The 27,633-nt window shown below is 34.5% G+C and overlaps 1 protein-coding gene and 1 long non-coding RNA gene across 5 annotated transcripts in view; one reads left to right on the top strand and one right to left on the bottom strand.

Annotated features, from left to right (window-relative positions):
• Positions 1-27,633, bottom strand: part of WDR27 (WD repeat domain 27) — a 92,278-nt gene that overhangs the window by 25,401 nt on the left and 39,244 nt on the right. For 2 of the 3 annotated variants that reach the window (XM_072927136.1, XM_030268340.4), the window contains exons 22-23: positions 26,906-27,008; positions 17,231-17,329 (exon numbers count right to left, since the gene is read on the bottom strand). In XM_072927136.1, coding sequence (XP_072783237.1) covers positions 17,231-17,329; positions 26,906-27,008 — 202 coding nt within the window. The remainder of the gene's footprint in view (positions 1-17,230; positions 17,330-26,905; positions 27,009-27,633) is intronic. The other variant, XM_072927137.1, reaches the window with a different exon arrangement.
• The window catches only part of LOC115494388 (uncharacterized), a 124,705-nt gene that overhangs the window by 59,561 nt on the left and 37,511 nt on the right, over positions 1-27,633 (top strand). The gene's annotated exons all lie outside the window — the stretch shown is intronic.

Raw genomic sequence — 27,633 nt, 5'->3', positions numbered from 1 at the left:
ACAGGTAAATTTGAGACAATCTGCAACTTACATTTCCTTCTATATCATCACCTCTAGGTTATGTGCTAGTCTTACAATTTTTTTCTGTGTAGGATCTCAAGGATACGATCTTCCACATTATTTTAAACAGCTAAAATATTTATCTAGGTCTAGGACGCATTGCAACCATGTCCTTTTACCTCATCTGGTTGTTTTTATCCTTCCTTTTTTTCAGCATTGTCACCCCTTGATTCAAAACAAAACTGTGGCTATGCACTACCTTCCCTTCCTTTTTTTCACTGCAAACTAAGACTTTTCACTACCAAATTTTCAAAGTCTGTTCCTGCATCAAGCTTTGAGCATATTGCTTACAGGAGCAAAACTCATGTGTCAGACATAAATGCAACAAATAATTCCACAGGCTGCCATTACATTCAAAACAATCAAACAGTGCAGAATGCTGAGAAGTGTTAATTAGTACTACATCAATGTATTTTTACTTGCATGGATAGATAGCTGAAATTCAAAACTAAATTAATAGACATCATGGGAAAACCAAAACGATGATGCTTGAGTGCCAAAGAAAATTTCTTCCAAAAATTTAAAAATGTAATAGTCTTTGGGGTTACCGGTCAGGGTAGTATAAAGTAAGAGAATGTAAGGTATACTGTTAGTCTTTGAAAGTATTAAATCTTGAAGGTTATCTTCAAGAGAAAGTGTCCATGCTTGATAAAGTTTTTTCACAGGATGACCAAAGCCTCCATACAGACTTACAGACAGAGAAATTCTTACATATTTACTCTGAGCAATATAAAGAATCAATTGGAGGCAAGTGGAGGAAAATAACTATGATTTAAGCATTTAAAGAGACAAATATTATTCTTTCATAATAATACAATTATTAAAATTGAAAATATTTACTATTTTCAAAACATTTAATATCTCGTTATATATAACCTCTCAGTTAAAAAAAAAACATATTACATCAGCAATAATAATATTACTTGCATACCTTCAAAAAATAGCCCAAAATGGGCATTCAATAACAATTTGGCTAATGCCAAACACAGATTTAGGTTCTTTGGAATGTGAAGATTTAACTTTGGGCCTGCTGAGTGTGGGAAAAATGTGAAATTTCAATACTCTCAATTGCCCACACACTGACCATCTATGACAAGTGAGGGTAAGCAATCTCTGAGTGCTGTGCCAGGCAAATGCACAATGAATGTTCATGAAGTAATTTTTTTTAAAATGCATATATTCTTACCTTGTTGCAAACTCTCTGGCTCATCTGCAAGAGGTTTAGAAAATTTTCTAGTGCTTGTCCAAAAGAAATACATCCTTAAAAATGTCTTGAATTCTGTGAAAATAGATATTTCTCTCCGCTTGCTTTTCCCTGTGGGTTCATTTGGAGCTTTTTTTCCCTTGCTACATCTTTCTTACCTACATTTAATTCACTGTCATCCTTCCTTCCCACTTCCATCCCATTCAGGTTTTGACTCTGCACCGTCCAGTTTCCAAAGTAGTTTTGCACAGTTTCCTTACAGAACCAAAGCTATGCAGAAGCCTAGATGCTGGCTGTATTTCTGGCAACATCAGTGCTCTGTCAATAATTTTGACAAGCATGCAACACTTGACAAATAATAATTTCTTAAAGTTGGCAACTCAAAAGTTTTCCACTATCATAATTTCTTCATAGAAAATCATTTAAAAAAACAGCAAATACAGAAGTAGCAGTTTGGTTTTGCTGCAAATACTTTTATGATTGATCTTGTTCTGTTACTTGCTATAAGGCAAGGAACAAAATTAGAGAGTGCTGATATAACATCAGGCTACCACTCATTACTCATCCTCAGCATCTACGGTCCATTAATATGAGACAGACACATGAGCTATTCTGCAAATATTTCGCTTTCTGAAATATTTTTTTGCATGAGACCTTTTAAAAACTTACTACTGAGCTGGAAAATGTCATCAACAATCCTTCAAAGAGTTACAATATTGCATTTTTGTATTACTGGCAAGTGATTTTCAATATGGACAGTTATAATCAGGAGCTGTATTGTTAACTAAACCAATATATACTTTCTTTTCAAACTGTATTTGAAAGCATTTTCATTGACTTACAAAGGTAAACCAAACTTGACATTTTATCATTGCTGACTTTCCAAAGCAAAGTAGTATTACATACTGTCCAGCTGAGCCACTTACTAATAAGAAACTCCTTGAAATTACAATGGGGCAGCTTGGATAAGGACACATGGAAATCCAAAAGGGCTGTCAACAGTTCCACAAGATTTAATTATCCACACATGGTATCAGATCTAGCGGTACAAAAAATATTTTTTCAGCTGTACTGAGAGGAAAAGATTGCTGCCTAATTTGACTCTCATTTAGAAATATTCAAACATGTGAAAACAGAAAAATATAATTAAATTGTTTTCATTTACTTCAATTCCACGAAAGACTTCTTTGCCATTATCCATCAGAAAAAAAATGTTTTATTTTGCTGTAAAAATTAATTAACTATTAACTATTATAAAATATCAGCATTTCTTTAACAGTATTAGGGAATAAATTTCTTCAATGACAAGTGACAATTTTTATAGCATCACAATTACAAGCAGACTATAATGGCAGGCACAAATAGTTCAAGGTACTGAATACTAGTTAGACCTGAAGCTTTCTTCTGAATAAAATGGCAAATTATAGATTCTCTGATGATCTCTGAAAGTGTGTGTACATATAGAAAGTATTATTTATTCATGTACCACACAACAGTGATGTAAATTCAAAATCAAAAAGGGGTAATTCACTCTTTCATCAACACTAATATACCATCTAAGAAATCATTTGTGAAATCAACCTGCTGTGAGGTAACAGTTGGTTACAGATTCACATATGAATTTTGGAAAATAAATGAAACCAAGAGCTGATTTTTCTGAATTCTTTATCAAGCAAACTTGCAATAAAATCAAATATGCTTTCAAATTTCAGCTTGCAAATTCAATGATCAGTGAAACAACCTATCAGTTTTCTAGCCTCATCAACTACAGTTTTCTGAAATGCAATTGAGATAAAAACCCAAAAACAACAACAAAAAAGAACCCTAATTGCAGCTAAAAGACAGACTTCACTAGCCTGTCTCTATTCTCATATTGTTAGGGAAGTAGGGGTATAAGAAAAAATGGAGGCATGTTACAGATTTCAATAACTAAATAGGCTGGTTTATATTCTTATATAACTAACCTTAAAAATTACCAATAGCTCACTCCTAACTGCCCTTAAGGCCACTTCATGTGTCAGTATTAATCAATACTAATGCAGTGTACTTTCTTGTTTCTTTGTGATCCTTTTTTCACCCCCCAAAAAATTGAGCAGTGTAGACTCTTGTCAGGTTTACTGAAAATATATAGCATAATGCAGTAGAGAACTGCAACAGTGTCTTCTCATAAACTAATGAAAGATACTTCATGAAAACACTAGATCCTTGCTATGATTGTAACAGATATTTTTATTTTACCGAAATAAGATATTTACTGAAACAGATATTTCATTTTACTTTTTCAAGACAGACAAGAGCAAGTACACAAAAAGTGCAAAGAATGTCTTTTTGCTCATTTTTTACTTTAAAAATAAAAAAACATTTTTCTTGAGAGCTGAAGAAACATGTGTTAATAATTTGCCCAGAAAGAAAAAAAAAAATTAGGCAGAAATTAGTAAACATATGACACTCTGAAATTAAAACATCCACAAAGCTCTAGTATGATTCAGCCCTAATAGCTGTTTATGGCACCATGTTTTTCTGGTTTTTCTTCATTTGTTTCCACTTAAAACAATTTTTTTTTTGCTGTTGCAAGATTTGCATTTTATAAAAAGACAGACATTTGACTGTATTTATTGAAGAATAAACATATAGTACCCAGACTAATGAAAAGAAAAATTATTACTTTACTGGTTTGTAATGACTAGATTTCAATTTGCCATCTCTGACATAAATATATTAACATAAACCACTAAGAACTGATAAGTGTATTGGCATACGAGGAATACATGGAAGGCATTGAAATAATGAGCAATAGAAGATATTTTTAAACAAACGTGCTGTATTACTGGAAGTGTCATTCTAAGAAAGGGTCAGCAAAAAGAAACTCTCCTCTAATAAGAAGGTAATTGAAACAATTCACATCCATACTAGAAAAACATAATTCAAATCAACATTTCCCCACAGCATTTTGGCATGCAAATTTCTTTCAACTTCAAAGTTTGGAAAAATTCTGTGGTTTGGCAATAGATCAGCACAAGTGTAAAACTGTATACAGTATTGCGAAGTAAAACTGTGTTCTTTCAGAAGAATGCAACTATACCAATTAATGTAAAGAGTTTGGTTTTTTTAAGACATTGCAAGATGCATAATCAAATATTCTAATCTTTCACTACTTTATCACAATCCAGGAGCCATACATATAATACTCCATAATCATAAACTGAGTTATAAACTCTGATTTTCTTCACTGAAATATAAAACCCAGTTTACCAAAGTATGCCTAAAAATGACACTACAACCTGTGAGACTGTTTCATGTGGAGTTATTACGCAGTATTTCTTTTTCAATGTCTCCTTCCCAGATAAGTAGCTGTCACAAGGTTAGCCATGCTTAGCGGAGTTAAACAAAGAACACACCTATAAACAGAGTATTCCACTCATTCAAGGCATGATGTCTTCCTGAAACTGTCCCTCCTAAGAAACTCTTGGACCACTCATGATACATCCTATTTAGGAATTATTTGTTATTGATAGACTCTCCCAGACTGCCAGTGTATTATGACCACCCATTGTTGGTTTGCTTGAGGAATGCAACTCAAGCCATTCAACAACTACACTAAGAGTCTCCAGAAGTTGACTTAAAGGAATAAAACCTCAAATACTGAATAAAAGATCTAACAAATTAATAAATGCTAACTAAATAACTGACTTAAGAGCAGCTTCCAATTCCATCTTCAGAAAAGATCTGTAAGCTAGAAGCCTAAATCACTTGAGCATTTTTATATCCTGCTATTTAGTCCATAAGCCAGCATCCATCACAGATACCTTACACTCTATGTATGAAAGCCTGGAAAAGTACAAAAACTTCTGATTAATTCATATGGGCTGCATGTTTTTGTAATCTACTTACATTTCCAGAATCCAATATCACTATTAATAAAGAGCCACCATTGTCTTTGGAGCATCTGTCATGGGCATTGCTGGATGGTCCAGCTACACTCCAACAGAATATTGTTCCCACCAGGTACTGTGTAACTCTCACTTTGCTGTTCTCTTAGTTTTAACTCTAGTAGAATTTATTTTTACTTTCAGACCTTTCCAATTCTTAAATCTAGAAATTTGTAACTTAGAAGCATGGCGGAAAAGAAAATTAAAGGATGCACATTGGACATGGTTTGAATATTGTCCATTAATGACCTGCAACTTAAATTTAGCTCTTTGGAAGCCCTTCATTCTACATCTTTACTATAACTGAAGGACTCTCTCATTTGTTCTCCTTTTAAACTGTAAGGCCATACTTTGTGTCCATCAAGCACAAAGTAGAAAACATTTAACAAATCAAATCATTTCAGAAATAAAGGCATACATGGCTAAGTTGAAAGGCACTTTGCCATCTAATATATAATTCCCTACTAAATTAAGTGATTTTCAATATTGTTTTTTATACTCCAATTATTGGCACAACTTCTTTGAAACCATTGCATGTTAAAACTCCCAAAATAACTCAATCAAACAGGACATGTTTATAGAAGTTGGACCTTTGAAACTATGACAGTTTTTCACTTCAGCTGTAAGCAGTATGGCATGCTGGCCAGCTGTACTGATGTCAATCAAATGGATTTCAAGTCTGATATCATATAATTTGTTTGCAAAACTTTTCATTGAAATAAATAAAAATCTCTACCTTCTTTAAAGTTTCCCAGATAGTATAATAAGCTAACAAAAAAAAAAAAAAAAAAAACAAAAACAGTTCCTCTTCTAGCATAAGTCTTAACTATGCAATTTAACCAATATATTAACATTTGTTTTCTTTAACTTGCTCCTGGAGAACAATCTCTTTTCCTTCAGACTCCACCACATTCTCTTCTGTTTGCATTTCCTTCTTAAAGAGGCCAGAAATGCTAGCTCTAGCTAATTCTATTACCTCTCCTGATATGCAAACAGGAGATAATATGACTTATTTCACTGTACAAAACTCCATCAAATTTGTCACTTTTAATATATTGGTTTACATCTTAAGCATATTTTCATTGAAGTTTAATCATTATTTTTCCTTTTAAAATAACATATGTGTAAGATTTTAGCCATTCTAATACACACCATAGATCCATAATATGTAACCCAATTTCGACAACAAGGGCTTTTATTAATCCAGCATTGCTTCCTTTTCATGAAGGTTTTATTTTCCTCTGGATGGTACTCACCCTCTGTGGCTGAGAGATTTACAATGTCTATATTTACAATGTCTATATTTACAATGTCTATATGTGCCTGGATAATACAGCCCGGGACTCAAAATGTATTTTGTTCATTAATTATTCCACCCTATATTTATATCTACAGAAAGAAAGTTTATTTTATTGCTGGGTAATCCACCTTTTTTTGGAAAATATTTGTCAGATAGCAAATTCAGAAGAAAAACCATGTTCTTACATGACAGATTACATATTTAAATATTTTCAAGAGAAAAGGATATTCTGTTTGAAAATAATAAAGGCATATAACACGCACTCTAAGAAAAATAAGACTCATACAGACCTTTGTAGCTTGAAGTATTTCACCTAACTTCCAGGAAGGACCTTATTATTTACAAGATATTTTAAAACTCTGTGTCCATATTTAAAGTAAAAGTAACAGGAGCTGTTCATGTTATGCAAGAATGGGATAGCAATGCTTGCATAACACTTGGTAAGTCAGCGGGAAAACGAGCTAAACATGCCAGGCTAGCAGCTTCCCAATGGAGAGTGTATCATATTTTGCAGTGCAAACAAAACATTTTGAAGTTGAGTCATTCATGGACAGAATTTGTTCCAGCCTTCAAATATAGAGTAAGTCTGATGTTTGGAAAGAGAAGACAATTGAAGTGAAAAACACTTCTTTCAGTAAGCGTCATAGCTGCTTACATAAATTATTGATGGAAAAACCTTGATTTCAGAGGAGATACCAACATCTCAGGTGCTAGCTGGAACCCATTCAAAACTTTCAGATCGCATCTAGATTACAAGCAAAATAAAAGATAGTCCATGTTCTTATTTCACACTAAAAATTAGAAATCTGCAAGACAAATAAGGCATTTCAGAAATCCTTATGAATTCTGTAATGAACTACAGCTTGGGTGTCCTTCATCAGGTAATTTTTTTTATCCTTAAGATGAGTACTAAAGGTATTTCTCCAAAACCACCCTATAAAAAATGATTTTTCAACATATTGTAACTATTATTTTTTTGGCATGACAGGAATTTATAGGACTCTATTGTTATAATTGACGTATTCCTATAGACTTTTGGACTGCTTCTTAAAACAAAACAAAATATTTCCCAATTTTGTATCAAACTTCATATTAAAACAGCCATGAAAATAGAATGGAAGGAATTCAGCTTCTAGTTAGAATCACAGGAGAAAATGTAATGTGCTCCAGATATAATAAAATGCTGCCATGTATAGTGCAAATTTTAGTTTACAGTACATCTTCTTGGAAGTTCTCAAGATTTGCCTGTGGTTCTGTGTATTACTCCTAAGGAATTCTAGCTCTAATTCTAACTCCTAAGGAATTTCTAATTCTAAGAAATATGTACACTTGAAAGGGTAGTATTTATGTCATACTCCTTGTATAAACTGTAATCTTGCTCTATGCCTTTTCTTAGAATGATAACTCTATAATTTCTGGGGTTTTTATTATTATGCTATTTATTATATTTGGCTTCATACACTTATTTGTAAAATCCTTTACTATAGGAAGGTTAGCTAAAATCTGATAACTGGAATCAGATGTTGCTTTAAACTACTACAGACTTCTCACCCTCAGTGTTCTGTCTAAAGTCAAAGTGGATAATTAACTTTCAATTACTTTGTTCTACAAAGGCTCCTATCCTACACTCATCGTGCTATCTCAAACCTAGAATTTCAATTGTAAAAGGCATAATCCCATCTTGCTATGGCATATGTTATATTTCAGTGTGATCTATTTTAAACCAGTGGTGACGAACTGGTGCCTTTGCAGGCATACTGACTTCAGTAGGCCAGACTGTACAGGGCTAGGGGGAAAAGGGGTATGGAAAGGCTGGCCTTCGAAACTTTTGAACTGCCATAGATATTCAGGAATTATTCTCCCTGTGGAGTCCATTGCTCATCCTGGGAAGTATGCTATCAGCATATCAATATTTTTTCTTGTAACATTTTTACCAGTGAGGAACATTTTAATAATGATAGTAGATCTACTAATTTTCACCTTATCTATGCAGTTTCTGAACACTAAAATATCTCTAGCAAATTTCAACATTCTGAAAGGTCCCTCTTTTTTTTTTTTTTTCAAATGCTTAAAATGAGAAAAACCCAAAACACAAAAACACTTAAAGATGAGTGAAAACAGAACTGCATAATAGAAGATAGAGAAGAAGGAAGTTCCTTAAATCTTTAGATGATCCATAGAGTTTATATGTGAGAAAGACATACTTGACAGACATATGTTACAACTCAGGAAGCTTCCTATCCCCTAATTACAATGCAAGGTCTAGTCCTAAGAAATACTCTTGAATTTATGGCCATGAGTTTTGAATATATACTGTGAGACCATAGAGGATTCTGTCTTGACTGTAAACAAGGGGGGAAAAAAAATCAATTTCTGCTGAATATACAAATTTATAATTTGAGATTTAAAACTATGAGCACTCTATCTGCTTTTGGCTACACTAATAAAAAGTCTTTGCCAGAAATTTATCTTGGCATAACAGTGAGAAACAAGATTTATATGTCACTTGTCAGTTTTTAAGACGTGTGTTAGTAAATGTTGCACAATAAAGTAATTTCATTTTCCACTTGTTTCAAAATTTCATATTTAATTAAATTGCTAAATTTGAAAGTAAACAACATATTATAAATGCATTAATAAAACTGTTTTCTGTAATCAGGTCAAATATCTGTAGAAGCAAAAAAGGTAACTTTTAAAAAAAAATTCCCAGCACTATTAATTCAATGTAGAATTTCACCAATTTCACACTTTATCACAAAAGTGCTTCTTTCATTAATTTTAAGTGCATTTTTAATGTGTCTAGGTAGAATGGATATGGTATACACAGATGATAAATGTATACACCTTATGGGTAGAGCACAATTCCAGATATTTCTTTAGGATTTACCTATCCTTATCATTTCTCAAAGTCTCTTCAACAGAGCTATTGCATTTCCCTTGAGCAAGTTAATTAATTTTCTAAATGGATGCTTGAGTTCCCACTTGTTAATAAGCAAAAGGCTTCACTTTGTCCAAAAAATTCTACATAAAAAGACAGGCCTATCTTTAATCATTTTTGATACAAAAATAATTCCTTCATCTTAACAAGACACAAGATAGAAACTTGATGAGAGCAAAGTCTATAGAGTCATGCCAAGAGAAAAATTGGCTTGTAAAATAATTTTTATCTTGTATAAAAGTTGTACTCAGTAATCCATAATAAATAGATTTTAACACATTATTGGAATTCAGAAAAGACCGCTAAATTATAGGATGTGACATGTCTGCATTAGCTGTAAGAAAACTTGAAAAATCTGAAGACTGTGAGACAGTTTTAATTCTTGTGAGCATTGGCTCTGAAACATTCAGAAAGACAAAAGAAAATAAATAAAAATCTTGTTTCCACTTGTAATCTTTGTGACATGTCCTTGAAAGTGGTTTTTGAGCTGAAAACCCCAGGCATTTCAGGCAAATGATAGTCTCATCTTTATTCAACTCATGGTGAGTACAGGAAATAGAATAAAATTGAATAATTATGTTATGTTTTGCCTGGAGTTTTGCCTAAGAAGCTCTGACCCAGTTTGAGGCGTCCATAGAGCAGCTATCTGCAGTGCCAGGCCACCAAGGAAACAAGGTCACAAGTGGACACACCTGCAGCATCACTTAGACATGACTGCAGGGCCCAGGATGAGCTGAGGAACATCCCCTGGGTCCTTGGCAGGACACTGTGTGGTCAGAGGCTCCAGAGAATGCCAGTCCCAGCTGTAGGAGGCCTCAGCTCTCTGGATCCTGCCAGGAGCAGCCCTGCCCAGCTCATAAGCTTGCCTTTAGACAATGATGGCTGACCACATTGAGGAAGAGCATTGGGCCAATGGACCTTTGCTCTAATGAGATGTGCTGCTCTCAAGCTCTCTTGTTTTAGCTATTTTCCCACAGAAAACAGGTCAGGCATTTCTAAAACTGATTACAGGGAGAAAAAAAATCCACAGGGAAATGAAAGTATTGGTATTGCTCACCTCAAAAACATTTGCAATCATTTAATTCAGGAGCCCACCCTGCTTCAGACTGAGCACTTTGTCTTTGAGCCTTACAAGTGTCAGAGATGCAGGGGTTTGACATCCCATGGAAACCCAGCTAAACTTGATGAACACACACTAAAAAAACACACTTCCCACATGCTTTTTGCAAATTTGTTCATTCCATCAAATCATCATAAGATGATCCACAGCTCTCACACCCATCAGAAGGTTCTTCCTTCTTCCCACAAAGGGACATGGCCAACATGTAGGCTGGAACATGATTAGCCATTCAGTCCCTTCTACTAATCCAGGGCTGAGAAGAAGTGTGAGTGATTTCCTCAGCCTGTACTGCTAGGGAAAGGGAGGAGATAGAAACAATAAAATTCAAATTTAAATTTGAATTAGAAATTGAATTAGAATTAAATAGAACTGAACAGAATTAAAATGGAAGAGACCTACAAGGATCATCCAAACCAATTCCCTGATCATTTCAGGACTGACCAAAAATTAAAGCATAAATTAATCAGTCCCTTCAGGTGACAAAATCAGTATTTCAATGCTTGTATTACCATGATTTTTAAATATTTCAAACACCACTCTTCAGGAGCACAGGAGCTAGGAGCAGTGGTGATTGCAGATGGTGAATATTTCTATGAGATAAGAGAAAGGGGCAGACATGTACTTTTCCTTGCCTACCCCACCACACAGCACAGCCCTGAGAGCAAGAAGACAAAGCAAAAGTCCCCCCAGCTGCCAGATCAGCTCACAGGGAAAACTTGTTAGGGAGTGCAGAATCAAGCACTTCAAGAAGTGGACTGGAAGAAGAGGGACACAAAAGGCATCTTTAAAGAATTTCTGCTTCGCACCTTTCTCCCTTTATGCTGAACACACTCAGATACAGCCAGGAGCTGGGCCAAGATATTTGATGTGACTATATCATACTCCATCAGTCAGCTGGAATCATTTAATGTTGCTATTTTAATTTAAGACAGAAGTTGAGTCTGTTTTTCTTTTCATATTTAATCTGTTAGCTAAGACTTAGCTTTCCCTTTTCCAAAAGCTCATTTAGAATGCATCTTATTCCACACTTCATTTTGGTTGTACTTCACCTAAATATATTTTAATGGCTAAACTCTGATTTGTTATACATCCACTGTGCATCTGTATCATGACTGCCAATTAATTTGGCTTTAAATTTCTCAAAGACTATGTAAGAAGGGAGAATCTTCTTGGAATGGAAATGCCTGAATTTTAATTGAAATGGTGGAAGAAGCTTTGTACAAGTTCTAAATGAAAAGCCCAGAAACTTTAGAACTGAAACTTCCCACAAAATAATTTCTAGTATCAGCAGATGTTCAACTTCATTCTATGAATACGATCTGTTGAGCAAGTGAAATTAAACACTTTTCTAGAAAGATAAATAAGTTACCTTGACAGCTTCCTAAAGTTTTACATAAGAGAATTAAATAGTAAATTCTATTTCTTTATTAAAAAATGTAGCTGAACAAACTCCTAACCCTTAGTCCTTTAGTTCTTCCTGTCCAGCAAATCTTCTTCACTTCAGCTCCTCTGGATGGAGGAGGAGACTGAATTCAAAGAACACTTCACAAAATACTTTTCTACATGCCCCTTCATGGAGCATGAAAAGCAGATGCTCACTTGCTTATACCTTTTAATACTGTATTATTGGCTCTTACAAGATAATTACATAGTGTGTGAAGGGAACAAGTGAGGTTTATCTCATCTGAAAGCTTCCCTTTATTTCCTTCAAAAAGATGGGGTTTTTTCTGCGACACTGAACTCACCAATTTTCAGAACTGTTAAGAGCAACCTCTGGTTCTCAGCAGTTCTGAAAACCAGGTCACAGGCATCTCACTTTTCCTATCTCTTTCAGAAACAAGGCTTAACTAGAAGTTAAGAAGCTATAATTCTTAACCTTGCAGCTTTCATCTCCTACTTAGGGCTTTCATTCCATCCCTCTAGGCACTCTGTTCATCTCTCCAACATCATCACTTTGCTCCATACATATGTTCTTTTCCTCCAGTGCTTAGTCTCCACCATTGTCTCGTCACTCTCTATCTGATAGTTTCCAAGAAGATGTCTGCTCTCCAGATTATCCCTATGACTACAGTTAGTGCCTCTCCTTCCCACTCCCAGCTATTCCTCTCTCTTTACAGTCAACAGGGAAGCCTGTCTAGATACTTGGTAAACAAAACTCACACTGAACAGCCGAGTAACCAATTGTTCCCTACCAGCTCTTTCAGCCTAGCAGTGCCATTCAATAAAGTATCTACCCTTGTAAGAAGTACCATAAAGATTGACAAATATGCTATGAATTCAGATGCTTGCCTCTGCAAGCATATTTATCTAAAATCATGTGGTGTACAGCTGTTTTTTGCTAGGAACACATTTAAAATGTATGGAGTATTCAATGATTAAACTGAATTATATTGTTCTTTCTGGCTTATAGAAGGCTCTTGCTTTCGCTTTTAAAATCTGCCATCCTGCTTCATGTGTTTTTCACATTTACTTGCAAGGATTTTTTGTTATAAACAATTTTTTGCACTAAACATCAACTCATATTTTAATATATTGATACACAACATTATTGGAGTTTGTTAGAAACTGCAAATGAAATTATCTTTCTGCTTTAAACAGTAACATACATGTTCAGTGATAAAGTCAGTTTTGAATTCTCAGGGATTGGAATAAATTCAGTAGGACTATCTGCTGCATCACACTAGTAGCCTAGTTATCCAGTTATCCACAGGCTCAACCACCCTTGAAGCAGGAGAGTGGAACAGCCCAAAACTATGTTCTTTTCTGTCAAAGCAGTTTTTAAAATGGCAAGGACCAAGATCTGCAAACATAACTACTGGTTTAAAGGCAGCAGCCAAACAAGATACAGTAGGAAACCAAGCACACTTTGAGAATCTCCCAAAGGTGGGTAGAGTTGAAGATCTTTTTCCCCCAAGATACTTGGACTGACACTTCTCTGCTTTGACTCATTTTTTAAATCCATTTAACTGTTTAAAATTTGAAAGTTGAACAGTTATGCATTTCTCCAAACCTGAAGACTATCTCAAGATTTTTAACATGTGGTAGGCTTGTATACTACACAGTTGTATCAGTCCATGACTGCTAATATTTTTTTAAAAAACACCATCTTACATAAAAAAACCCCAAAGTTTAATTCATGTCACAATGATTTATTTGCTCAACAATAAGAGGTGCTGTTACCTTTTTAAGAGATCTTTTTACCCTAATTTCTACCTCCCATAAGTCTCAGAGTCTTACAGAATAAGAAAGGGCACATGCAGCTGCCTTGAACTGCTTTACATGAGTACCTTGGTACCATTTACAAGTTGATCTGTAACAAACCATGAAAGATTAGGACAAATTGCATTAACTGCTGTCCCTTCTTTTTTTTTTAATAATACCATCATAATAAATTTGTACATTTGAGGATGAAAAAGAGAAGGATATTGAACATGATGGGGAATAAAAATAAAATATTGATAAAATTTAATCAGACTGATACTTCAGTAGTTTGAATAGAAAATTAAACCAGTATGTTTGTTAAATTTAGGAAATTTCCACTCCCTATCTTCATTCACTTCACTGAGATTAACCAAATGCGAGTACACAGATTTGGCTAATAGTTCAAGACACGGACAGAAATATATTCATCCTCAGAAAAGGTCAGAAGGAGGCTCTATTTTATTTTTTTAATGCAACTGTCCCCTTTGGCTGGATGTTGATAAAGGAAATATCTTCTTACCAGACAAACTGCAGTACAGTCTGTGGCAAAGACAGTCTTCCTGCAAAGACTGCATTTCTCCTAAACTGTATAAGGAACATTTAATAAAAAAGGTTTGTGAAATAAGCAGAGATTTTAAGAATTGATATCAAGACACATGAGAACATACTGGCTTCTCTTTAAACAGGAAGAACATTAAATAGTCTCTCTGGGTCATCTCTGATTTGTCCCTCAATTTTAATCCTACTCTACATCAGAAGGTTCCCAGCCAGGCCAGTTGACCGACTGCAAGTGCAGGCTTACCTCTCCAAAAGCATGAAACTACATGTCACCTTATCAATAGGGTGCTAGCAATGCACACTGATTTCAAAGTCATGATTCTGTCATGAAATAATAACTTCCATCACAGCATATACCAATATTCAACTTCACAAAACCAGCAGATGAGAATTGTGTCCTCATTTGCTTTTATCCTGCTTCAAAAACATAGATTACTCATTGTTTCTATATTTGGAAGATAAGACTAACCCCTTTTTTAACTTAGACTGACTCAAACGTGTTATAGTTAATAACTATAGTTATTATAATTAAACATTGCAATAACCCTTAATGTATATCCTCTAAAATAGATTGAAATGGTAGTAATCGTTTTGGTAAAATAAACACTCTTCCCTACTTAAGCTTTGAACAATGAGTGAAAACCAGGAAACTAAGGACAATAAGTGACAATAAGGAGCTAAAACTGAGAAATCATCTTGAAAATTAAAATAAATGCAAATTTTCTAACTTATTCCCCTTCTCCAGCTTTCATAGCAATCATTTCATAAATTATTGCAGAATACCACACGATGAAAGCAAAAATGCCCCCTATAATTATATTATATCCATCCAGGGTTTTTCCCTCTTGTCTGGAAGAACACTTATGCAAGTGAGAGTTATAAGAATGGTTGGAATAAGCTACCTCATGACAGGTGCTGGGCAAGCAAAAATTGAACTGGAGCACTGAAAGAACATCACACTTTTGGCTGGATGTTTCCACAGCAAAAAACTTAGTTATAATGTCTGAATTTCACTCATCAGCCACTTTCTTTTTTTCACCAATTTCTCTTTCTCCTGCCAGTGTTTCCCTTTGAATGCAATGGGGCTTTATGCAGTAGCTGTTTAGAACCCAATATAAATCTTAATTGCATTCATTCAAACATTGGATGACACAAGAATAGAGTCAGTTTTAAATCCCTAACCAGTAGTAGAAATGGGTACAAAAATCTTCCAGTATTGGAAACTCTGCCTAATAAAAAGTCTTTCTTTCAAGGTATGGGATTATTCTTTTCTGATTAATTTATGGTTTTCTTCTTTTCTACTTTACAAGCTTATCATTGCATTGCTTAACAGCTTATCCTGGTGCCTTGGAATGTAATTTCATGCTATATTTCATGTTGACAAGCCCAGGTAGGTTTTCAGGGTTTTTTTTGGTTGGTTTTTGTTTCTGTAACTCCCCCAAAAATAATTACTTAGAAAGCATTTTGGAGTGTATATCATGCAGAATTATGTGGTTAATCAAATTTACATTGCATCTGTAAATTTGCAGCAGTTTTACACATACCTTGCTTTTTAGTAATGTGTTTCTGATAAAACCATCTTTGAAATCTTTCCCCCAACAGTATGTATGGGGAGAGTCATCAGCTGGTTCAAGACCAGAGGCCTTGTTTCTCAGGAAAGAACTCTTCAAGAAAAGGCTTTGTGGCACTTGAACTTCAGATTTGGCTCTACTTATAGTACTTAATTTACTGTGTGATGTTTGACAAAATTCAGTATTAAAGAGTTTGCACCCCAAAGCACACTCTCATACCAGTCTGGCTTGGAGCCACAGCCGAAGTTTATTTTACACCATTTGTAGATTCTGCCCCCTTGGTTAACAACTGATTTTCCTGAACTTAATTATTTCCAAGTCTTGATTCATACTACTACTGAAATTGAGCCTCTAGACTTTTGGCAATTGAACTCTAATCAGATGTTTTCCACCGAAACTCATTCCAGCAGCTGGACCACAGATCAGAACTCTGCAAGACTACAGTCAGTTCTATTCTTATAGTATATATTTTTTGCAAAAATATGTTCAGTGCTAAACCTTCCACTACACTTAATTTGGGTGAAAAATTTAATAAACCATACCATTTGACTGAATATAACATTGCTGAATCCAAAGACCAGAAATACATCATGTTCACCATAAGACAGCAATCAATTTCTCAGTTCAAACAATACATACATAGAGAATAAAGCTTCCAGAAATTCTAAAACCACAGAAGTGCTAGCATCTATATTTACAAATGGAAGGATATATTTAAATGTTATAATACTCCTACAAGTAAAGGAATTTTATTTACTCCTTAAGTATCTTTAATAGCAGCAAGTATAGTCAGTGGTGATAAGGCAGTGAAGTAAAGAGAAGCTACTGTCCACTCTTACATAAATGTATATAGTGACCATTGTTGTGCCTTTAAAGTAAGGAAAAAAAAGTAGAAAGTATGACGCTTCAATGCAAATTCAATACATGAAAACAAAGAAGGTAAAGCCATAAGATTAAAAACAGCATGCAAAGAATTCACTTGATCAACTAGCTGGAGGGAAGCTTGGGTGTCAAAATAAAACTTAGAAAAGAAACCTCTTTATATATATTGCTGCACTGCAATTAAACCATTACACTGAGATGTGATGCTGTTAGCCTAGTACAATGATCATTAAACAAATAGAAGTTCTTATTGCATAATGCCTAACTTCTTTGAAGTACTTTTCACCTATTGCTATCTAAAAGGCTCAAAGCACAACAGTAACAGTATTTCAAAATATTGTGATAAAGCTATTTCAATAGCTATTCTGACACAGCATACTTAAAATAATGTTGCTTTTTAAATCTTTCAGGTCTTTGAGCTATTTTACATGCTTTCATTACAAAGAGGAAAAATAGCCATGGCTTACCTGTGGAGATGAGGGATTAAAACTCACATTGATTACAGATTCTGTGTGTCTCCCCAGTTTATGTAAAAAAGTGCTTGAACGCATTTCATATATGTAAGCCTAAAAAAAAATGAGTTGATATTTTTAGTATTAAAAAAACCCACACTCTTGAAGCATTAAGTTATAGTGTAGGAACACTTAATATATAGCCTACAAAGTAAGAAAATTTTAATCATTGGAGTATCTAACTTAGAAAGGTATTAGAGTCCACTTAAAAGAAATGATTTAAATTCCAAAGAACATAATATTTTAAATTAATTTTTTTACCTGCTTCTTGAAGTACATCTAAAGTTTAGTTATTTATTGAGGAAAGTTATTCTTTCTAAATCCTTTTTTCTTTTTGAGTTAATTTAAGCATTTGCTAAGTTATCCCAAATTACAGAAATCAATCCTAAGATATTGATGATTTTCATGTCTGGTTATCTCTTGTACTGCCCAGGGTGTATCCTTGGAAGGCTTTTTATAAATACCTACTTTATTCCTTTAACTCTGTCTAACCTCTGTTCCAGGCCAGCCTACTTAGGCTTCAGTTCTCTTTAATGGAAGGAGGAACAAAGAACAGGCAAAGTCAATGACAACAAGAATCAAGAGTACAAAATGCTCGGATTCACAAAGAAACATGCTCCATCTTTTAACCAAGTGAACATATCACAGACAGGCATGGTTAGTGAAGTTGAAATTTTTCCATCATAATCTATTGGTTTACAGAACTTTGCCAGAATTTCCAAGTAAAAATTAGTTTTCCATTCCAGGTCCTCAGTTTAATTTGCAAAGGACCAGGTTCATTTCTGGCTTAATCTTTATGTCCCTGTTCCACCCTGTAAAATAGATGTGATAATATTTGGTTATTTTTTGAAAAGAACTCCAAAGTTTGTTAAACCCAGGTATTCTGGTAATTTATTCCCTTCTACACAGTTTCTAAATCAACGACTTGGCTCATACCTTTCTTTCAAAAATGCTGTGAAGCAGTCATGCAACTTAATTATAATCTAGCAAGAGTGTATTTGGTTCTGTAGTCACACTTCTCAGCCTAAAAAGCATTCAGACCCTTACCTCCCACCTTCCAAGAGATGATTCTTAGCCCTGAGCTAGAGATTGGGCTGGGATGTAGCACTTTTCTAAATTGTCGCATTGTCACAGATTCATTGGATTAGAAAAAAGTCATGACAAACAGCTACCGGTAGAAGTCCACCTGTATCTAACCACTGAAGCATTGGAGGACATGGGAAAGACCAGATATAGGAAAGCCTTTTCCTCTGACCTTTGCGACAAAGACTCTATGCTCATATTGAACAGCTGCTAGGCAAAACACACAGATCATGTCAGGGAACACAACCCGCCCATTGCACACCACTCTTACAAACCTATCCTAATGGAACTACTATTAAATGTCTTTCCAATACGCTATTCCTAGCCCCATAAATCCTAAATATTTAGGTGTTATGGTTCAATAGAAAAAGGGGCAGGGTCTCTAGCTGCATGCAAGAATAGTTTATTGCGTTGTGGCAGCTATCATCTCTTCCAATAACTGAAATGAAAAGTAATAGTAATTTTCTGAGTAATTTTGACATGCAAGACAATAAAATCTGATTAAAAGAAAAACATCCTCATAAACAAGTGGATAAACCCAGCTTCTGTCTAAGTAGTTTTAACCATAGATATTTAAACCAGCCAGTGACAGTCTAAATTCTGAGAATAATAGTTAATTTGGTTAAAGATTGAAAGTACATTTATTTTTAACTTCAAAAGTTTAAAAACAAAATAAAACAAAACCTCCAAAGATAATTGTATTTTAACAGAACACTCATAAGGAGAGGGATAACTCCAGTATAAGCATTCTTCTGCTATAGTCGGCCATCATTTAAGTTTTGCTATATTTTCTGATGTCATTCACATGGTTTTTCTATTCTATACTTACTAGGTTATTTTAGCATAGTCTTCTCTATAGAAAAAAGAAAATAACAGAAACTGAATTATAAATGATACCATTAACACTAGCCACAGAAGAATAAAAAAAAGCTTGAAAATATGAAATCAATGACAGAGGAAGAACAGATTTTCATCAAACCAAATGTAATGAAAAAGAAAACAAAACAGCCTAGGAAGCACTCAGCAATACCCAAAATGCATTTGTGCATATAATGTTTTAGACTTTAGCCAAAGACAACTGCCTTTTTTTATATTAAGATGAATTTTGTCTAATAAAAATACTGATTCAGTAGATATTGGTATTTCCTTTCCAATTCTTGCTGAGGGTCAGCCAAAAGTAAAAAATAATTTACCTGTACCAATAGCTTCCAAAGAACTTTCCTGGACTCATAACCACATACTTACTTGTATTTCCTTTCACTAGACATTTGAAGAACATTTGGAGTAGCCAGTTTTCAGTAACCCAGAGTGTGGCAGGGTATTTAGCACCTTAAAGCATACACAAGCTTCTGCTTTCTTCCCTAGACTTGTACCAAGAGACAGGGAAGAAGGACAAAGGCCCTTCCTTGAGTGGAGGAATTTGTATCCAAATGGAAAATTACTTAATTCTACTGCATTGGTAGACAAAATGTGCTAGAAAAATTGACACTTTATCTGCAGAGTTTCACTGTAAATTCTTTCCTGTTTTCTCACTCTCTAACTTCAAAGGAAACTTGTTCCCATCTGTTCCCATTGTCCCCTAGTCCAACCCATGGCCATAAACATTTGTGTCAAACTACTTACACTCCTACAGCCTCCTGGGACAGGAAAGAGGGAAGCAAATCAAACACTTGACTAATAATGGGAGAATTCTCCTTGTTATCAGCTTTTGTACAGGGATCAAAAAAGCAACACCAGTTTCAAGGAAAACCCTTTGTTGCTGCTGTGGCTTTAAGCTGAAGCACGTATTTTACAAACAGATCACAGGAAAAGAACACAACTAACAAGCAAACAGAAAGACATTGGTATCTAAGATACCTAATTTGGCCTTAAACAAAGAGATGTTTTCCTCACATGTTTTTACATGGATTGGTACATTACATTGTCATCACTTTTTGGTGACTATTTTTCCTAATATTTCAAATGAGCTACAGAAAACAGATATGTTGGAGGGATAGAGTCCCTTGGTAATCTAACAAATTTTTATAAAAGATATCTGCAGCTATTAATAAGGCATTATTTGCCATTTGCTTCCATCAGTGGCATCAAACTTGATGCAGAATCCTGCAGTACATGATATAAGTGTTTGACTTGCACTGCATCACTCCCTATTTATACTGGGGCACATATTCCACTGAACCATGTATTTTTCCTCAATTTCAAGCTAAAAAATCTCCTGAACTACTTACACTAAAGAAAAATAATAATTAACCTGAAGCAGACACCAGCAGTATGGAAAATTTCAGCCCAAAATGTTCTTACTTATAAGCAACCGAAAACAGAATTATAGTGGAAAGCATTAGACTACCTTAACTATAGGCATTGGTGCCAAATCCACACATAATAAAACAGATTTCACAAGTATTCTAAGCATTGATTAATGCTTTTCAGTCCCGAGATATCTTATACGCTTACCATGGTAGCATGGAAAGTCTAATCAAGCCTGGCACCAAAATGGTGAGTACAGTACACCCTCTCAGAGTCCCTTTCCCTTTTAATGACACTTCTAGAGGCTGTCTTTCTGGTAGTTACAGGAAACTTCCCACTGCTGTAAGATCCCAGTTTCTACATGATTTCCTTCGACATAACTAAAAAATGAGTGACAGTGAACATTATTAATGCTCTTTATTATTAAAATAGTTAATATTATACATATCAGTCATCTTTCAAGATGCAAGGGGATATTTTTCAATCTTCTGGCAGTTATAGATAACACATTTGAATTTTCCTCACTACAAAAAATTACATAAACATATCTGACTTCCCTGTCTAAGCCACCCTTCTATGAAGCTTCCAAATTGAAATTTTTGCCAATTCAGTTTCTATTTAATTTGCTAATTTTAAGGCTTAATGTATGTGATTTGTTTTATTTGTTTTAATACTAAATTTATGCAGCACTGAATTTAGGTCGCCTTTACTTTTAGAACACACATAGTGTTGTCAGAGTACAGAATTAAAAGTTGAAGACTTTATCCTAAGAATTCACGTCTGACTATGAAGCAACATGGTTGTATCACACCCACTTTTCTGACTGCTCCTCGGATTCTTCTCTGTATCAACAGTACCAATAATTGCATTCCCTGTTTGTGTGCTGCAAAGGACCTTCAACCAGATTTTTGTACCAGATGTACCAATCATACCCAAAATTCAACTACTGTCAAGAATTGAGACCAAGAGGTACACATATAGAAAACACAAACCCTGGGGATATAAAACTATATATATCTACTTTTAGCACCTCACTGCTGTATGCTTTCCAAAATAACACTGGGTATTCATATCTACTTAAGCTTCCTGTTTTGTCTATAGTTGAACATGAAGTATCTTTTTTAAAATAAATTTTCTTAACCAAAAAGGCTAACTTCTCACACTTCCTCCTATCTCTCAAAAACATCAGCAAAATTCAATGTTAACACAGTAACAAATTACAGACTCAAAATTCAGTTTGAGAAAAAAAAAAATGTTGTTCAGTATGAGTTAAATAACATCTATAGCCATCAGAAAATCTTCCACCTCTCTCAGCTGCTAATCTAGTTTTGTGGTGGTCAGGTCTGAGGCATAGTAGTCTAGATAAACAATAGCCTGAACTGATCAAAAAACACAAAAAAATAATTAATTTACTTATACTCGCATAACTCTATGGTTCATAAAATAACCTACAAAGGCCAAGATTTTCAGTCATCTTCAAAGGTATACCCAAAAAGACATGAAGTAACAGCATACCCAAATTCATGACTGTTTGATCAAGAAATCAATATTTCTCTGTCCACTTCTAGGAAAATGGACCTAAAAGCCAACCACACTACTAAGGAATCCAAAAACCTCAGGTTCAAGACTAAAACAAAACTATGTTTCTCTTTGGAAAGGGGTAGATTTTCTCCATCAACAGCTGGCAGAAAGGCTGTCACAGTCTGTCATTCATTCTCTGCTATGGATTTTGTTCTGCCAAGCAATGTCAGTCCTGCCTTCTCCACAGTAAACATTACTAATGCTGTTTTCTCCAGATGTTTCCTGTTAAAGCCTATCTTGGTTAAACAGTATGGACACATAAGATAGAACTTGAGTAATATATTACTGGAATACCAATCACACTGAAAACCAAAATACTTCTGCTTCATATAATACATTCTGTTCTGCAAGCCCTCTAGTATGAAGTGTAGACCAAGACAACAAATACAATACAGTACCAACATCACACATTTCTAAAAGTAATTTTCCAGTAAAGAAAATATTCTTCTCTTTTCTCCAAATAAATTATTAAAGCATATTTTATCATATATAAAATATACCTAATTTAAACCTCAGTGATGCCTCCAAGATACCCTCCCAAGAGATATGGAACAAAGCATTCTAGACTATTATCTAGTCCTATCTCCTCCATTTACATACAACTATATCAGAATATCTTTGCCAATTCCCTTATTTGTAGTCTTTTACCTAACATTATTAGTACCTAAAACCTTCTAATGAAGTGGGCTATTAAAGGGAGATAATTGACTACACAATTTTATCATTTACATATGGGGTTTCCTGAGGTGTTTCTTCTTTGGTATCATTTTATTCCATTTTTAACCTAATCAGATGCAGCTTTTAAGTTTATCACACCACAGACACAAGGATGGAAGTATTTAATATAAATAAGATCAGAGCAGCTGATCACAAGAGTAACAAATGGAGACAGGCCTCATCTAAACTCTTAGACAAGAGGAGAGAAGAAAGATACTATTGCTAATCTCCACTTTATAAATCAGAACAGAGCCACAGAAAGACTAAGTGAATAATAATATATTTATGGGGGCTGAGAAATACAATCTTCTTGGCAATGATTACATTAGGAAGTAGTGCAGTGCAAGGTAGGTGTACAGAACAAAAGAACGCTGGCAGCCCAACTCCCAAATGTATTTTTCTGTTAGTAAAACATTACAGTATATTCCTCAGCAGCACAGATATTTGTAATATCAATCTCTGTAGCTACTTAAACTAAGGTGTCAACTATAAACAAGTTCTACACTTTGTGCTATGTCTGATGCAGAATCTTGAATCTGAAAATCAGTCTGCAAAAAATATCAGGTCTGGGTTTGCATCCAGCCACCACTCACAGGTTTGCAAAACTCTTTGGATTCACCCCCAGACCAGCATCGCTTGCAAAATGAGAACATATTCTAAAACCAATTTTGTATGAAGGTTAATATTCAGAGGCTCAGAAGTGGTTATTAGACTGATGTTATGTATAAGAATCAAATTGTTTTATCCTGTCTCCTGATACCCCTTTTAATGATACTGCCCTATGGGCTACTGCTTCAAGCTTTGTTGCCTTCACAGTAGGAAGGCACAAATTTAATCTTGGATTTAGAATGTTTCAAAGACAGTGTTGTAAGCAAAATCCTAGACTTTGTTGAAAAGTGTAAAAAAGAAGGGAAGAGAATGTAATCCATTACCCATGTATTTTTTGTTAATCATGGAGCAACCTGCTATGCGAAAAACTTCTGAGTTTGTGATATGGGTCAATCTGTGTGAACACAGGCTTTGAGATTTGGCATGGACAGAGTTTTATATTAGAAAATCCAGCACTAGGGTCAAAATGCAGCTTTTAGAGTGTACAGATCAAAGAGAGTTAGCGAGAATGAATCTGAAAGCAATTAAAGAGTCAAATATTTATTTCTTCATTCCCTACTTCATTTCTGGAAACTTGGAATTTAGTCAGAGCGCCCTAAGGTCTTCAAAGACAAAAATTAAGTGTCTAACTATAGAAAGTAAAACAGCTAACTAGAACTACATAGCACAAAAAGAAAATTAGTTTTTTTTATTATAAAAAGTAGCATCTCAGACTGTCCAGATATTTCTTGTCTTTTTACACTAAGATTGCTTTAGTCAACAAATTTTTAGGTAAACAGTTTGGTACAGACTCCAGCAAAATGAAAATCTAAACCAAATTAAGGTATATTAAGGTCCGATGTCCTTGATAATATTGATAGTAAGAAATCTGAGACTGTCCACTTGTAAAGTGGTTAGAAATTACAATATTATGTGTATTCAGTTAAGCAAAAGTCAACTAAATTCACTTGTAACCTTAGGCTATTCAGGATGTAGAGAAGATTTGACATTAGAAGTGTTACCATTTTATATTTTCTAGTCACAACTAATTACAGAAAGGACAATCACAGTCCAAAACCAGCATTCTGGTTACTTGCTTTTCAGACTGTCAGGTCCTACACATGTCTTGTTAAAGGTTCTCTTAAGGAAGTTGGAGTAATCAGGAAACACTTTCAACCCCAATTTACAGTATGTACAAATCTCACACTAACACACACCAAAGCAATTCAAATAAAACCACGTTGCAACTTCAGCCACACAAACTACATCAAGCTCCTATATAAAATAGGTAATACACTCTCCAAAGTAGATAGACAGAAAAGGCAGACAGAATTTTTATCTCTTTTTTTACAATAACATATTTTGGTTTGCTGTTTCCATGTGCTGGAGGAATGTGATTTTGCTATTAATATGTAGACAACATATTCTTCTCTGTCAAAGACTTCAGATATTGTGAAATACAAAAGGCAGTTTAGGGTCAACATCTCTCAATTATATTCCAATTACGCCTCTCTTGGCTTTAAAATCAACCACATTTGTTAACTACAGGGTGCAAGAACTGCACTTGATAAAGTAAACTCCAAGATGACTGAAAATGCAGTTGCTTCTCAGTGGAAAGGTACATAACCTGTTTCCAGAATGCTCTCTTTGGAGATAACATTTTGTATCCACACTGCCAACTTTTTTATGCAATTTATTCCAGTAGACATTCATTCATATAATCTTCAGAAATATGAGACTTCTTGATACTATTCAAACTGTCCCAGTTGCACATTAAGCCATCTGTCAGGATGCTATTAGTTGAGAAATAAGAATGGACTATTCAGTGCAGCATTCAATTTTCTGTTTCAAAAGGAAGCACAAAAGTATATCCATCCTCAACACTTTAAAGGGAAGCCTCCTAGAAAATGCCCCAAAACTGCATTTTGTCCTAAAAGAACAGTATAAGCAAGAGTCCAAAACTTGACTCAGTTTTCCTGAAGGGACAAGAAGAACAGTGGAACTTCTCTACAGACATAGGATGCAAATTATGCAAAATTCCAACCCTGGAGCCACACTACAAAGTATTGACTGGCACTGTGCCCACCAGGGACCACATGCCAATGGCAGCAGGATGTTTGCCAGCTATTCAGCTTCCTTTGATGACCCACCATGTGCCAAGAATTTGGAGGAAGGATAAAATCATGCTGTCTTTCTTTTCTTGAATCAGCACTAATTCCAAACAAATATCTTAGTGCAAAAGAGAAGACAAAAAGGTCTTGTGACTGCACCTATTTTTATACAATTCAAAATCTTAATTAGTAACCTCAAATAAATATATTAGTACATCATATATATCATGATCTGAGATGAGAATTATATGCATTTCTTCAAAGACATAGCAAAAAGCCCTTCTTTTGTATTGTAAGCTACATTTTGAAATGCTATTTACCAGAAACTTGAAAAATATATCTTATCATGAAAATGTCAAGAACACAACACCTATTGCCAAACTGTAATCTGCCAATAAAATCTCTAAACTTCACACATTATTTAAGCCAGTACTTCAAAACTTGCCAGAAGAGAAAATCCCTCTTATTCTGAATTTGAAGTTGACCAGGAACTCTGTGTCACGTTCTGATGATTAAGCTAGAAATACCAAAAAATAAATTTCAACAGCATTCCTACCCAGCTGTTTTTTAAAAGGATGTGTTTGCAATGAACCCAACCTCAGTCCAATTTCAGAGGCATATAGTACAAGTCAGCAATCTTCCATCTCTTCACAAACAGCAAGACAAATATTCTGCCAACAATGCAGGCATTACTGAGTTAAAAACTCAAAAAGGTAGCAATACACATGTACTCGGGATTCATTTCTAAATAATTTAAATATTGACATTGATTCAGAAGAGAACCTGTCTGGAGAGAAAACACACATACAAAGGGTCCAAAAAGTTCTAATTCCAATTGAATGACTTCTCATTTTTTATTCAGCTGATTGGTTCATAAGAAAGCTATACTAGAAGATTCATCACCCTGTATTTGGGAGCTTAAGTAAATTAATTTCTATTTGCTACAGAGTTTCTACTGGTCAGATATCTATACGACACGTAAAACTGTGCTAGAGGGAACACCATTCTCCTCACCTTTGATGGCACATGACAATTCAGAGTCAAATATTATGGAAACCTACTATTACAGAAACAATCTTGTAACAGGTATTTTGAGTGCTAAGATTTAGCTGCTCTAGGACTTTTCAGACAAAATAATCATGAATCATATGCAACTGCTACATGTGAAAGAACTATATGGAAGTACCATAGATTCCAGTAATGCACATTAAGATGAATCCTAGAATGCTCTGAAAATGTTCTTTTAAGATACAATATGAGTAGTTCCTGTAGTTTAGGAGGAAAATAAGCAAAAACTACTTACGTATTTGTCATCTGATCCACTGGCTATAAAGCGTCCACAGGGAGACACCGCAATTCCACATGGATAGCAGCGGCTACTGTGCCCTTCAAATCGACGTTCACACCTACAGAGACGTTTCTGTGTTATTAATACCAACTAAAAATTACCTCTTTTACTGCCATTTTCATGAAATCCTCTTGGTATCATGTTTTTCTTAGTCTACCAATTCACTAAGGCAAATCCACAAATCAAGTTTTAAATATATCAGCAGTAGAATTTTGTCAAAACTGGAAGACAAAGAATGTTAATGACTAAAAATAAAATGAACAGACAAAATTGCCTCAGGACAATGACCAAACCCATGCTTTGGCCTAGTTTAGTTTACAGGGATAGAAACATTATTAATAATTAGAAAGGAGCCTATCAGTTAGCTAAGGGGAAGGTGTTGTGAAAGTCCGCTCCATGAAGATTTATAAATCTCCCTCAAGTTATTTATATCAAATGAAGATGCAATATGTGGAATCATGACAAACAATTATTCTCACACCTAAATCTGAATATTTAACCTTTGTTGTCTATTTACATTTCTACTCCATACATTCATTTAATGTGTATGGTAAGTCAAGAAAGATAATATCCAAACATTCCAAAGTGAAAAATCTCTCCATCTCTGTTATATAATTGTATGTAACTTCTTACCTGTGTTCAAACAGTCTAAAGGAAGGAATAGATTTAAAATTAACACAATA

This window comes from Taeniopygia guttata, chromosome 3 (assembly GCF_048771995.1).
Source record: "Taeniopygia guttata chromosome 3, bTaeGut7.mat, whole genome shotgun sequence".
In the NCBI taxonomy this organism is placed as follows: Eukaryota; Metazoa; Chordata; class Aves; order Passeriformes; family Estrildidae; genus Taeniopygia; species Taeniopygia guttata.
The sequence above is the reverse complement of the archived record's forward strand: the minus strand, read 5'-3'. Positions and strand labels throughout refer to the sequence as shown.